The sequence below is a fragment of the Vidua macroura genome, chromosome 1 (assembly GCF_024509145.1).
Source record: "Vidua macroura isolate BioBank_ID:100142 chromosome 1, ASM2450914v1, whole genome shotgun sequence".
Lineage (NCBI taxonomy): Eukaryota > Metazoa > Chordata > Aves > Passeriformes > Viduidae > Vidua > Vidua macroura.
The window spans coordinates 21,525,465-21,538,946 of record NC_071571.1 but is presented as its reverse complement, the minus strand read 5'-3'; the positions used below and the strand labels follow the sequence as shown (position 1 = coordinate 21,538,946).

Here is a 13,482-nt window from a genome sequence, read left to right as displayed (position 1 = left end):
TATTAGAAAGCTTTAAAGAACACACTTTCAAAACCACTTTTGATCATGCATGTTCATATTTGTTGGTTTATGATGTACACAATTTTCTTTTGGGTTTGTTGTAGGTTTTTTTAATTATTTATTTTTAAACAGACTAGTTTAAATTGACTTTAAATTAGTTTGAGGTTTCCTAATAGGTAACAGGAAAATAATAGATTTATTTATATTCTTCCAGAGCAGTAAAAAAATGGATGAAAAAACAAGACAGGAAAGCCACCAGCATGAAAGACTAATTTATCTTTCAAAAACAACTGTCACAAGTACAAGAAAGAAAATCAGAATTCTACAACTGAACAGGTACAGGATGTTAGACAATACACAAGGGCAAGAGTAGAATACATCTATGTAGACCTTTATAGTTAATGAAAGGGATCCAGAATTACTATGAATAAAATATCCAATGTTATTTTAAAGTTTCTTTGAACTTTTGACTCACACATTATAATGACAAAGAAGGTTCTAGCATGTCAGATGTTAGTAACTTCTTAGAAATTGTCAATTAAAACCAAATACACTAAGTCTACACTACATAAAATTCTGCACATTCCTTCAAACCTGTGGAAAAATGTGCAACTATTTTATATGTGCCCACATTTTATAAGAGGTATTAAAAAATGAAGTTCTCAGAGACACAGAATGGGTGTATCTGTTTTTAACTCCTGTTGAGTTAAGAAAACAGTTTTGCATTAGCTGGTAACAAAGTGTAATTCATCACCACAAAGACTGTTAAGGGTTTGAAGCATCTCCGGTATGAGAAGAAACAGAAGGAGCTGGGACTGCTTAGGTCAGGGCTGAAGGAAAGAGGGTAAGGAAAAAGAATCATATCAATGTGCATCAGTGTTTAATGGGAGGGTGTATGAATGATGGAATCAGACTCCTTTCTGACAGTCAGTGAAAAGAGGCAATGGGCACAATCTGAAATACATGCATATAGGAAACTATTTCAATACAGGAAAACTTTTCTTTCCTCTTTCCTTTTTTCCCCATTAAATAAACACTGGGATGGGTTGTCCAAACAGGCTGGAGAATGTGTATCTCCAAGATATTCACAGCCTGACTGGAAAAGGCCTTCAGAAACCTGCCCTAGTCTACCTTTTTCTGAGCAGGGGAGATGGACAAGACAATCTCCAGAGGTGCCACATGACCACAACTATTCTGTTATCTTATAGTTAAATATAATTCTGTCCATTAAATATATTTATATTTGACAGGAACTTTTTAGTTTCAGTACCAGTTCCAAGGAATCTTGAGAGCTTTTCAGTATGCCTAGTTCTGCCTCATCAAGTATTACTGTTATCTTGACTTCTAAGATATTCCTTGGAGTTAAGTAGCACTTCAAAAGTACGAAATGATGCGTTACAACATAACAAATTCCCAGCCTCTCAGAAACATAAAAGATCCCAAAACAAAACAAAACAAAAAAAAATCAAACCATTTTACAGAAACATTTTAGACCTGAAGCACCAGTATCAGAAACATAATCCTATGTACAGTAAATACCTCCATCTATAAAGACACAGAGATGCACATCCCACCAGTACAGGTATATAATCTTCCAGTATAAACAGTACACAAATAATTCAGGAGTTTACTATTCAAAAGTGAACAGTTTAAACCATTACAGAACAGGGAAGGGATAACTTCCACATAAAAAACAAATGTGTAAAGTATGACTCATTGATCTGGACAAGAGACAACTCGGAAAAGACAAAGTCGTTATATTTCCAGAGTGGCCTGGGCAGGGCAGAAAGGAAGAGACAGTTCCTGAGTTATTAAAAAACAAGAGCTAGGCACAATGAAATCAAGCTCTTAGGAGCCAGATTCAAAAGACAGAATAGTTTTTCACACAACAGATGGTAGATTCACAGAATGCTTTGCCAAAAAAAAAGTTTGGATGGTGAAATTTTACATGGAATCAAGGGGCTATTTGACAAGTATTTGGCAGAGATATCTATCACAGGTTACTACACAGACAAATCTTTTAGCTTCAGGCAGCCCCTCATTGGCTAATATTACATTAGAAGAAAAGTGGTGCATAATCATGTGCTTTGTGTTTATTCTTTCCTCCACATATGCTTTGGTCAAGTACCCAAGATGGGATAGTAGCATAACCAAGGAGTCTTGATCTAAACCAGCAGAGTGTAGCTGATCCAATAAAGCAATGCTAGTATTTAGCTTGCTAAAGTAACACCTGACCCTATCCTACCACTCAAATGGCTCAGAAGAGAGACCTTTTTCTTAGCTGCAATCCAATTGCCTGTCACATTGTGACCTGGTGCTACTAATGGCTGCAGCACACATACTTACTTGGGAGGCACAAAATGAATTTACCACTGTTTGGGCAAAATTAATTACAATAGAGCAAAAGAAGGATCTATCCGACCTACTGTATCAGCTACTGAAGACATTATTTTCAACTTGGTCTTCTTGTTGCAAACACTCAGCTTTCCAACACACAAATGTCAGAAAGCCCTTTTGTTCAACTAAAAAGTCTCTGATTAACTGGTACGTACTGCACTGAGTGCAACTCAGTCGGTCCAATTTACTGGCATGAAAAAAGGGAAGGGAGAGAAACACTTGGGAAAGGAGTTCTATTACACAGTCCATGTTAATGGTCATTTGTTCAAGCTGTAATAAATGTTCAAGCTGTAATAGGACAGATGCAGTATAGTTGAAGTGAATCATATAAAAACTTGACAGGCACATCCCAAATGAAAATTAGAGAACAGAAAATATTCTGACTGTAGGAAAAATAAGTTATTTTGCTGCTGCAATTGCAAATAGGCATTCCAAAGGAGGACAACTAGGAAAGTGTCAACAGCTGTCAGAGTAGCCACCATTTTGAAAATTGCTTAAATGTACCAAAATTTCCAAAGAGTTATCCTACAACTGAATTAAATTCACCCCTATATTAGTTACCTATAGAAGTTAGCAATTCATTAAGAGAATGTTACCAGAAATAACTTCCATGGAATGGGAATGGTTCTAGATCTTGGACGCATGAATAAACCAAAATCACCATTTGCTGTCACAGCCATTGACAACCCCTGTGCTTATGGAAATAAAGGTTCCCAGTGATTCTGATTGTGGCTGTAGGTTACATGTTTCAGTACTTTTTCTACACATGTATGTCACAACTTTGATGGAGTATCTTTGGAAATGAACTAACTGGATATACCAAGAAAAATAAACATCCACCTATTTTGTTCTCTCCAATGCTTCTCCAGACTGACAACACTCTCCTCATCGTGGGGAAAAGTGTGCATTCAAACTGATCCTATGGTTTTGTCTGGCAAGAATGGGAATTCTTTCTGGAGGTTCAAGAGGAAGGTTTTCTTTTATGTATTTGAAGAGATTCCTTTTGACCAGCATGCTTTGCTTTATATAAGCAGGGAAAATGCCCTCTGTACCAGAGAGGACCCCAGGAACAAAAGTTTTTTCCTTATGGAAAGTGATACCATACCAGCTGAGAAGATTGGACCAGAAATCTGGATGCAACATTTCAGGTCATATTTCAAAAACAAAGTCTAAGAGACCCCAAACCACAAAAGAAATAACTGTATGCATAATTTAAATATATATATAAATAAATATTAAATATCTATTATCCCATAGTAAATCTGACTTTTTCACTGTTACTTAGAAAAACTCTAGCTCTGTTCTTTCAAGTGCATTAAAATAAACCAATTTTGATTCTACCTATTCCGTATTCAGGGAAATAATTACACCTCCAAGCACCCTTGTGTGGTTCCAGCCCTTCATATGGTTTACTCTATACAGAGTTTCAAAAAAATCAAATTCTTATGCTAGGAAAACAGAACACCAAAAATACTACTAGAAGTTATTTTAAAAAATTTAACCAGGTGTATTTTTTTTTCCTGTAATTTTTCCTGACCCCTTCCTTCTTTCTTTGTCCACTAGCTCTTTGCTGTGTATGAACAGTCTGCCCTCCTCTCTCTACTAGCTAATATGCATTGTAATTACTGTAGATGTAATAATGCTGTGATGAAAAACTGACAAGTACTTTGCTTTGAAAATGCTAAATTACTAAAAGGTTTGGACATATATTTCACTTCACCTTTAACTTAAGGTATGTTTGGTGGTAGATGGAAAACCCACCTTTGGTTTCTGTAGTTACATTCAATATGCTACCTAAATTAAAATCCAATGCAAACACATCTTTTCATGTTTTCTTTTCCCATTCTGCTTCAATCAAGCTGATAAACTACCTATTTTCTAAAAACTCAGTATCACTGAGAAGGTGTACCTTTCATCTAAATGGATTCCTTTACTGATCCTTTTTGTTTAGTTTAAGACTAAGTGTTAAAGTTTAACATCACTGTCATCATAAAAGCCTTCAACTATCAGTCTACCTACAATAAAAATCTGTGACTCCTAAGAAGAGAAAATCTATGTGAACTTCAAGCTCACAAACTAACAGCATTAGAGATACAGTGTCTGTAATGCCAAGACTGGAGTTAATATATTTTCCTGCCTTTACTTAGGTGGATATATCACCATTTGGCTGGTGATGAGCTTTGGTCCCATAGTCCCCATACAAAACTAATCTTTTACCTTCTGTTCCAGTGCAAGCCGGTACTTCTGTTCTACCCTTTTGCATTTGTTGTACCAACTGTTTTCATCTGTGATGAAAGGAGGACCAATGTTCTCTGGAGTACTGCCTTCACTGCCACTACTGCCCAGCGTTCTTAGCTCTTCTTCATCACTGCTGATACTGTCAGAACTGAAGAATCATATTTATTAGCCAAGTCAAAAGCTGTGCTTATAAAAATGCAAATTCTGGTTGAAATCGAAACATTGTAATTCTTTAAAAGCTCTGCAAACAAAAAAAAAAATTGAAATGTTGGGATATGATGGATTACTAAACACAACTTGTATTTCAAGCTTTTGTTTCTATAGCCACCTAAAAAATGGACAGAAATTTGCTTGTGGTCTTTGCCAAGTTAGACAACTCTATGTGGGCTACTTTCCTTAGTACAAAGGGTAAATGCATTACAATATAGATTTTGTTTCTCAAAAAAAAAAAAAAAAGCAGAAACCCAAAAAAGTGGTTGTCATTACGTCAAATCAAGATAAATCAGAATGTATATCTATGTTTATAGCAAAGATCCTGTGCCTGTTACTTCACAGAATGTATCTCCCTACATAGTAAGTAGACTCATTGTTAAAATATCTTCATATCTTCCAGAATCAATGCATGCTAGAGAATGCAGACATCTGTCTCAAAGACAAGAATTTATTTATTCTAGAGAAGACAGAGGGGATGTCATCAATGCATATAAATATCTCAAAGGCAGGTGTCAAGAGGATGCTGCCAAGCTCTTTTCAATGGTACTCAGTGGGTACTCAGTGACAGGAGGAAGAGCAACGGCAATAAACTAAAACACAAGAAGTTCCACCTCAACATGAAGCAGAACTTCTTTACGTGGAGGGTGGCAGAGCACTGGCGCAGGCCGCCCAGGGAAGTTGTGGAGTGTCTCTCTCTGCTCCAGGTGTCACCTGCTACAGGTGACACTGTCTTGGCAGGGGCTTGGACTGGGTGATTTCCAAAGGTGCCTTCCAAAACTAACAATTCTGTGATTCTGATTTATCCCAGTGCCCATTTGAAAACTGTTCCTTACAACTATATTTCCCCCTACATTAACAGAATTTGCTAGGTTTTTTTAAGTCGTGATTTCCATAACCCCATGATCCTGCCATGATACAAACTGAATCACAATTTGTCACTAACATCATGTCTCTTAAGCTAGTAAGAGTAGTACATCCTCAAGACTATTCCTAACTGCTTCTCTCCTTTTGGTAAACCTAATAACAGAAAACATGACATTAATTTCCATGCTTTTTGGTGATGTCAAATTACTACTTGATTTATTAGGTAGTGAGAATTCTTTTTATTATTAATCATAAGGCTGATCAGAGGAGCAGAATGCAGCTAAGAAGTCAGTTTACATAGCCACTGGTCATGACTTTCTGTTATTATATTACCTATGTCATTTCTTATATTTATCAGGGTATGTATTATTTTTATTTACAAAAAACTACTTTTTGCTAGTTATTGGCTATGCAGAAAAGGCCTAAGAGAAAAGACAGGTAGTCTGGTGATCATCGAAGTGATCATGCAGAATTTGTTTTCCACTGAACTTCTATTGTGAATCAAGGAAACAAAATTAGCATGACTCACATTTCATGAATCATGTAACAATTCCAACAATGTGAAAGAGTGAGGTAGCTGAGTGTACAGGTTTGTACTTAGAGATAAATATAATTTTGCATACAAAATGAAAACTAAAAGGCCCAATAAAAAGTAAGTTTTATAATGAAATATAATTTTAAAAAGCAGAGTAAAGCTAAAAAGTACCTTTGGGTGAATTTCAAGTACGGTGTATAATCTATGACAGCTGGGTAGCTTCCATCCAATCCCTCACCCTTCAGACAAAAGCTGGTAAAACAGAGCAACAACAGTAAGTTTATTACAAGAAAATTAAATTACAGTGACAGTTGAATATTACCAACCTGAAACTTCATTTTTTCTAATTTTTTTGTGCTATAAACCCGAATTTTTAAACATTCACTTTTATTCTTAATAATACAGGGAGATGGCAAGAGAATAACAAGAAAGCTAACTGAAGCAGCAGAAACAGAACAATTATGGACAAGCTTGGAATTTTCCACATTTAACATCATTTAAAGGGTTTGCAGAGTGCTTATATAACCATTCTACTAACTAAAAAGTAATTTTCTCAAAAATATTTCAGGCTCTTTCTCCTTTCAGACACTTACAGGTGCTGAGGTGCACAAAGCTGAAGAACATAAATGAACCTAACTTTTGGAAAATATTCTTAAATGGCTGTAGCTTTATAAAGCTTTCATTTACACTGTATTTTACTGGAAATAAATTATTGCATTTCAACTATGTTTAATTATCACAGAAGTGACAAAAGGATGATGCTTTCACAAGGCTCATATTCCTCACTCCTCCTATCTCTGTTATTGATAAACAGACTCTAGTAAGTCACAGCTATTGCTAACTGAATTGCAAAGTGCCATTTTTGACAATGCAGTAATTTATGTGCTATTTGGGAAGTACATGTAAAGGGTTGCTGTTTTTTTTTCCCCAAAATAAAAAGAAAAACAAAGAAAGTGAAAAAGCACCCCCTCCCAAGACCACAATTACCTAATTCCACATTGCAAAGAAGAAAAAAAAAAAAATCAGATAATGTTCTCATGCAAGCTCGCTCATCTCCAGCCCGAACTCTTACTTACAGTTCCACATAGATAAGCTAGTCAACATTTATAAGAGACACTGAACTGAAAACAAATTTCATATATAACATACAAAGAATGGATACAGCTTCTCAGCCATTCAAATCACAATACTATGAAGGCTCTGCTCAGTGGTTCCAAGCAATAGGACAAGAGGCAAAGAGCAGAAACTGACATGAGGAAGAGCTTCTTTACTTTGCAGCTGACCACACACTGGAACAGACTGTCCAGAGAGGTTGTGGAGTCCCTCACTGGAGATATTCAAGAACCATCTGGACACAATCCTGTGCCATGTGCTCTAGGATAGCCCTGCCTGAGCAGAGAGGTTGGATCAGACAACCCACTGTGGTCCCTCCCAACCCAAACCATTCTGTGATATGTGGCACAATAAAAACGCTCCTGTAGTACTAAGCTCCCATTTTGCACAGAAAATTCATAGACTCTTAAAAGTTGCATTGACAAAATGTAAATGTCTTCAAGAGCCAATCAGCAGTTTGAATATCATTAACAGGTTCCTTTATATTAGAAATCAGAGGACAGAGAAAAAGCAAGTAGTCATGCAAGTAAGCCATCATACTCTAGTATGTACCACCAAGGCTTTTGAGAGTCAAACACAATTGATGATTATTTATGAGAGGATTTACATAATGCAGACCTAATCTTGCAATGCTTATTCATGTATAGTTGTAGTCATTCCAAGTACAGGGCTAATACAGAAGCAGTTTAATTTCAGATTATGTAAAGCTTAAACTAATAAAATCTGGTAAGATTTGAATTTTGCTGTAGACAAGGCTAGCACTCTTATCATCCTGCAGCACACTTCTGTTCTTCCAGAACATATGTTGAGGATCTAGTTAAGCCAATCTAATGACACAATGCTGGAAAAAGAAGCTATCCTGTGTTTTCACCCTCTCCTTCCCTATTTTTTCCCCTTTTTTTAAATGCAAGCATGACATTCCCCTCCTTACACTGGTATTGGCACTTATCTGACTCCATGATAGTTCAGCAGCCATCAAGACTGCATTTTTAGGTTGTTTCCATGTTTTTTCCTTTCCCCACCCAGTTGCAGTCCCACAGCCAGCTGAACTAAATACTCTTTACCACCAGAAAGGGAAAACACTGCTCATTCCTTATTTGTTCCTTTTCTTCTCTAAGCATTATTCTCCCATGATCTCTGCCACCAATAGGAGGCTTCTGTGAATCAAACTAGCTAACAAAAAAAGAAGTATCTAGTCCTATTACTGGGGATGTTTTTTTCATTTTTCAACAATTTGGCTGGCTCATAGAAGGGTCCAACAAGCTCGGCACGGAAGTACATAAACAGCAGTAAATCTGTGAAGGGCCTTTCGGCAATGGTCAATCACACAACGCATCCATTCTGTTTTCTGGCAGTTTACCTCCTATATTAGTTTGTGACAAGCATTAATGCTACTGCAAGGTAAATACTAACAGGGAACTGACAGAAGAATGAAAAACAGCATTATCAGTCTCCTTTCTCTTATGCTGGATTATGAAACTCTCTGCCAGTGGCTCTGCCCAAGGCTAAATTGGCCCAGCCAGGCATATTATCAAGGTCTTGCACCAGCCAGGTTCTATCTTTTTACAGGCACTGTAATCTTTATATATTGCTGATGGGTTTTTTAATACATGTACATATACAGACGTGCCGTGTTGGTTTTTTTATTATCTAGGGTGTGCTTGCACTTTTGTTACCTCAAAACCACAGTATTAATCATATAGGAAAGCCCACAAAAGCCTGGCTAGAAATTGCAAAGGTCAATTAATGTAAGCAGCTCAGCTGCAGGTAATTTTAACACAAACTTTTACGAAATGGTTATTTGTAGGGTACATTTTTCAAATTTAGAAGTGATAAAGTTAAAGATTACCTTCTACATATGCAGTTACAATGCTGTACTCGAGTAGCAGGACATAACCAAGTACTTAAGCACACAGCTTTCCTTACAGTTTAAAAATAACTTTAAAAGTTATCATGTCTATAAGCTTCATTTAATAGGTTTGAAATATCTTCTGCAATTATACTTCTTTCCTTTTAGGATTTCGATACCTGAAGGAACTACCCCATAATCATGTAGTTACATAAAAGCATAACTTGGTTCTTATCTAGAAGAAGCATTCAAGATCTCTCTCTTGCCCTCTTCTTTGCCCCAAGCTAAGTTTTTTCTCTCAAACTACCATGGGAATTTAAGAATGTTTTCCATAATACATTGATTTGTAAGTACTCTTCCTGAGCATTTTGTTATGAAGCACACAAATACAGTACCTGAAATCAATTGCATTAAGTCCCAACAGCATACCAGCAAGCATATTTGCTTCTTCACCAAGAACAATTGCTCCATCTTCATAAAACCTCCTTCAACAAAAAAGAAATTAATTCAGCTATTTTTCATATTTAGCAGAAAACTGAAGAAATCCAGTTTAAATTAAAACAATTCATGAACCCCAGAGGCATTCATATTTAATTTCAAATAAAGCAAACTAATAGACTACATAGCACAAAACACCACAATCTCACAATCTTAAAACACAGAAGAATTTAGACGTAAGCAAAGAATTTTCAGTATTAGTCCAATGAACTAGTAGAACAGGATGGCTAAAATTAAAAAAAAAAAAAAAAAGAAGATATGTTATTCTTTACCTCTAAAAGGAAGAATTTGTGTTATGTACATAAAGAAATAATGATTCCATCACATGAAGAGAAGTTCTCTCTCACAATTGTATTTGCAGGTTCTTTTAAAGTTCAACGTTCAATTTTCATTCCTAGTAGCTGATTTTTTCTTAAAAAATATTTTCACAAATCATCTATTTTTCAGGTAGTTTACCTTTTCTTAAAATATTGCATGCTGGGAAGATGCATGCTGGAAGGTCATCAGAATTCACCTGAGAATTACATGTGGTAAGATGGAAACCAAGGGGCTCAGTACCAAAGCCAAGGCTGAAATGTCACTTAGTAAGAACTGAGATGCACGGTTCACCTTTATGTCCTAGGAGCAGATTAGTGCAAGAATGTGCCAGATTACTGACTACAACCAGACAAGTACCAGCAATACTGCCCTAGCAAAACTCCATCTGTTTTAAGAATTGCATGAAAGCTTCTAGATAGTTCAGAGAGAGCTCCAGTTGGCTGCATGGTGAACATCCAGAAAAGACATGTTTTGAGGCCCAACTGCAGAAATCGAACTGTGTTATAATGCATGCTGTGAGAAGTCCCACTTTTGCAGCTTTGTTAACAGACATCCATTCACTATAGAGAAATGAGTCATCCAAGACCTCAGATGTTCTCAGTAGAAGGAAGAAATCTGTAAAACTTCCTCTCAGAAGACAGCCATTATAGTCCTGATAGTGAAGCTAGGAAGTACAAACTCAGCTCTGTACTCTTTGACTTCAGGAAGGGCACTAGGAGGCTAAGCTGGCTGAGCTAGAGGGATTCCAGTCTGATTCAGCACAGTGACTCTTATTTGAGAACAAACAGCAGTGCCCCCAGGGCATGCAGATTACCAGCTATTTCACTGGCATTTGTAAAATCACTGCCAGGTACCAATCTGCACTGAGTTCTTTTAAAATAGTGCCTAGGGAGAAATCACACAAAAAGGACAAGGCACACCTTCAATGGTGAGATGCAGAAGTTAGACTGGCAGTGCCAGGGTTAAAGACAGCTGCAGCAAGCCAGCCAAACCAACAGTCCCCTTGGAAAACCCACAAATCTTCATTCAGTGCTATACACTTGACATCTCACAACACAACAGTCTGCTATAATTTAAGAGTCTGACCAATTAGTTAGAAAAATAATTCTGTGTCCATGTCCCCTCTTCCAAATGTAATATACACATCCAGCATTAAGAATGTGCCACTTCATTCAAGTACCACCTTCAGGCCCCTAAGCACAACAGTGAGGTTTAAAAAGAGTTATCGGCATGATAGATAATCTTGTATTCTACACACACATGTAACACAAGAAATTTATAGTTTATACTAATAATTATTAAATATGCATATAGTAAAATATATTATTTAAAATGCTCAATAAATGATGCAAAGCATCACCCAAAAATCAGGTCAGTTATTAGGTATCTGAAATTCCACATGGGAAAAGAAAATATGTCCATCGTTGCTAGTGGTTTTGAAATCCATACAACCAAAACCTGAAAATGTAATTTTTATTTCCATTAGATGTATTTTAAAATATTACTTCAAAAGAAACTTTGCACTTACTATGTTTGGAATGCAAGAGAAGTTGTTTCGAAAAGATATACCACTGAAAGAACATTCAAATATATTAAACATTAACATGTTCAAAAAAATGAATTTGAAATTGCTAATCAAATAAGACCATTGTTATCCACTAACAAACTACACTATCAAAACAGGGACAAAGAATGTACTACTTAACTACATAATTTGTGACACTACTTTTCCTCATCTCCTCAGAAACCCATGTGACTTTTCAGTTTGAAGCAACATTAGTAAATCTATTCCAAATTTTCTTTGGTTTATGTGCTTCTTGTCTACTGTAAATGCAAGCAAATCTAGGTAAGACAACAGGTTTTGAAACTGCAATGAAATGGGATGTTTAACTAGTTGTGTTTCAAAATTGGCTTAATACTGGCAAACTATATGGAAATCTCTGGACAAACAAATAATATGCTAAATGAACGGAAGTCCTTACAGAGAAAATTCTTTCTGTTTTAATAGTCCATTCATTATGTCTGAACTTTCAGAGTTCAACACAAAATACATGTTACAGATCCACTTGCATTCAGATGACTTCATAAAGAATCTCTAAGACATACTCATTAGGAGATAAAATAGCATCTAATAATCACATTATCTAAAACCAGTCCCAAACTGCCAGAGTATCCGCTATCGCAAAGCATATTCTCATCCCTGATTTTATCATTAGAAGTTAAAACAAGAATCTGTTATATATTTTTCTTATTATATCAAGAATCCCAGCTATGCCTGATTACTAATTCTGCTACTCTACAGCTCTCAAGAGGTTCCTGGAATTATCTTCTCTTTTTCTTCAGAAGTTCTATAAAAATTATTTTTCATTGAGTTCTTATGCTTTCTATCAATTTTGAAATGAATAGTACATCTATCCTTACTACACCACAATTTCAGATTTAGTTCCTACTTCAGAGAGGTTTTCTTTGCTTCTGACTTTTCAAGAATTCCAGGCTTATTTCCACATTTTTTAAATCACAAAAAGATTTTCAATTTTGCAGTTTTACCCATACTAAAACCACATCCATGCCAGCTCTAGATGCCTTTCACTAGGTTACAGGTCTTTCATTAATGACATCCTTTACTATACAAATCAAGTGCACCATTCACTTTCAAGTCCCTCACTTAAAACAATATTTACTAAAATATTGCAAAAATGAAATTCTTGTAGACCTGGTTGTTTTGAAGTCTCTCAGAGCTGTGGAAATGTATTCAGACAAATGTTTTTCCATAAGTGCTACTCTTATCCATGCTCGACCCTGCAAGACAAAACAGGTATCAAATATTTAGGCATTACAGAAAGAAACAGTTTTACAATCTGAAAACTAATACCACTGGTTTACCTGAGTAAATGACTGATTAACAAAACTACCATGAAACAGAAACAGTTGCTAGGATGTACTTCATTACAGCAATAATGAAAATAAAAAATGCCTTCTTACAAGGACACAAAGTTTATTGTGAAGTAAAGTTAGCCAAAATTTTAAGGAGAGGGTGGAGGTTTTTTTCCTTAATTATATGCTCCAGCCTTTTGAAAACCTTACGTATGTAGGAGGCAGCAGATCAGAGCAGAAAGCTTTATATTTTAAAATCAATGGTATTGGAAGCATCCAGTTGTTTCCCCAGTAAAGTGGCAGAAACTTGTCCTCAAAGTGATTCTCTGTGTTCATTCAAATCTTTGAGGGATTTACACTAAAAATGAGTTGCGCAATATTGTTTCAGTAACACCATAATTATAGGACATGCACATAAAATACAGACATGAAATCAAATCCAAGAGGCTTTTTACAAGAGTGTGTAGTGACAGGACAAGGGGGAGTAGCTTCAAGCTAAAAGAGAGTAGGAAGATGTCTCTGCCCACCGCAGTGGGATTGGAACTAGATGGTCTTCAAGATCTCTTCCAACCCAAACCATTCT

The 13,482-nt window shown here is 36.0% G+C and overlaps 1 protein-coding gene across 1 annotated transcript in view; it reads right to left on the bottom strand.

Moving 5' to 3' along the window:
• The window catches only part of RUNDC3B (RUN domain containing 3B), a 50,758-nt gene that overhangs the window by 20,794 nt on the left and 16,482 nt on the right, over positions 1-13,482 (bottom strand). The window contains exons 4-7 of the mRNA XM_053974484.1: positions 12,739-12,824; positions 9,605-9,694; positions 6,419-6,499; positions 4,615-4,783 (exon numbers count right to left, since the gene is read on the bottom strand). Of these exons, the coding sequence (XP_053830459.1) occupies positions 4,615-4,783; positions 6,419-6,499; positions 9,605-9,694; positions 12,739-12,824 (426 nt within the window). The remainder of the gene's footprint in view (positions 1-4,614; positions 4,784-6,418; positions 6,500-9,604; positions 9,695-12,738; positions 12,825-13,482) is intronic.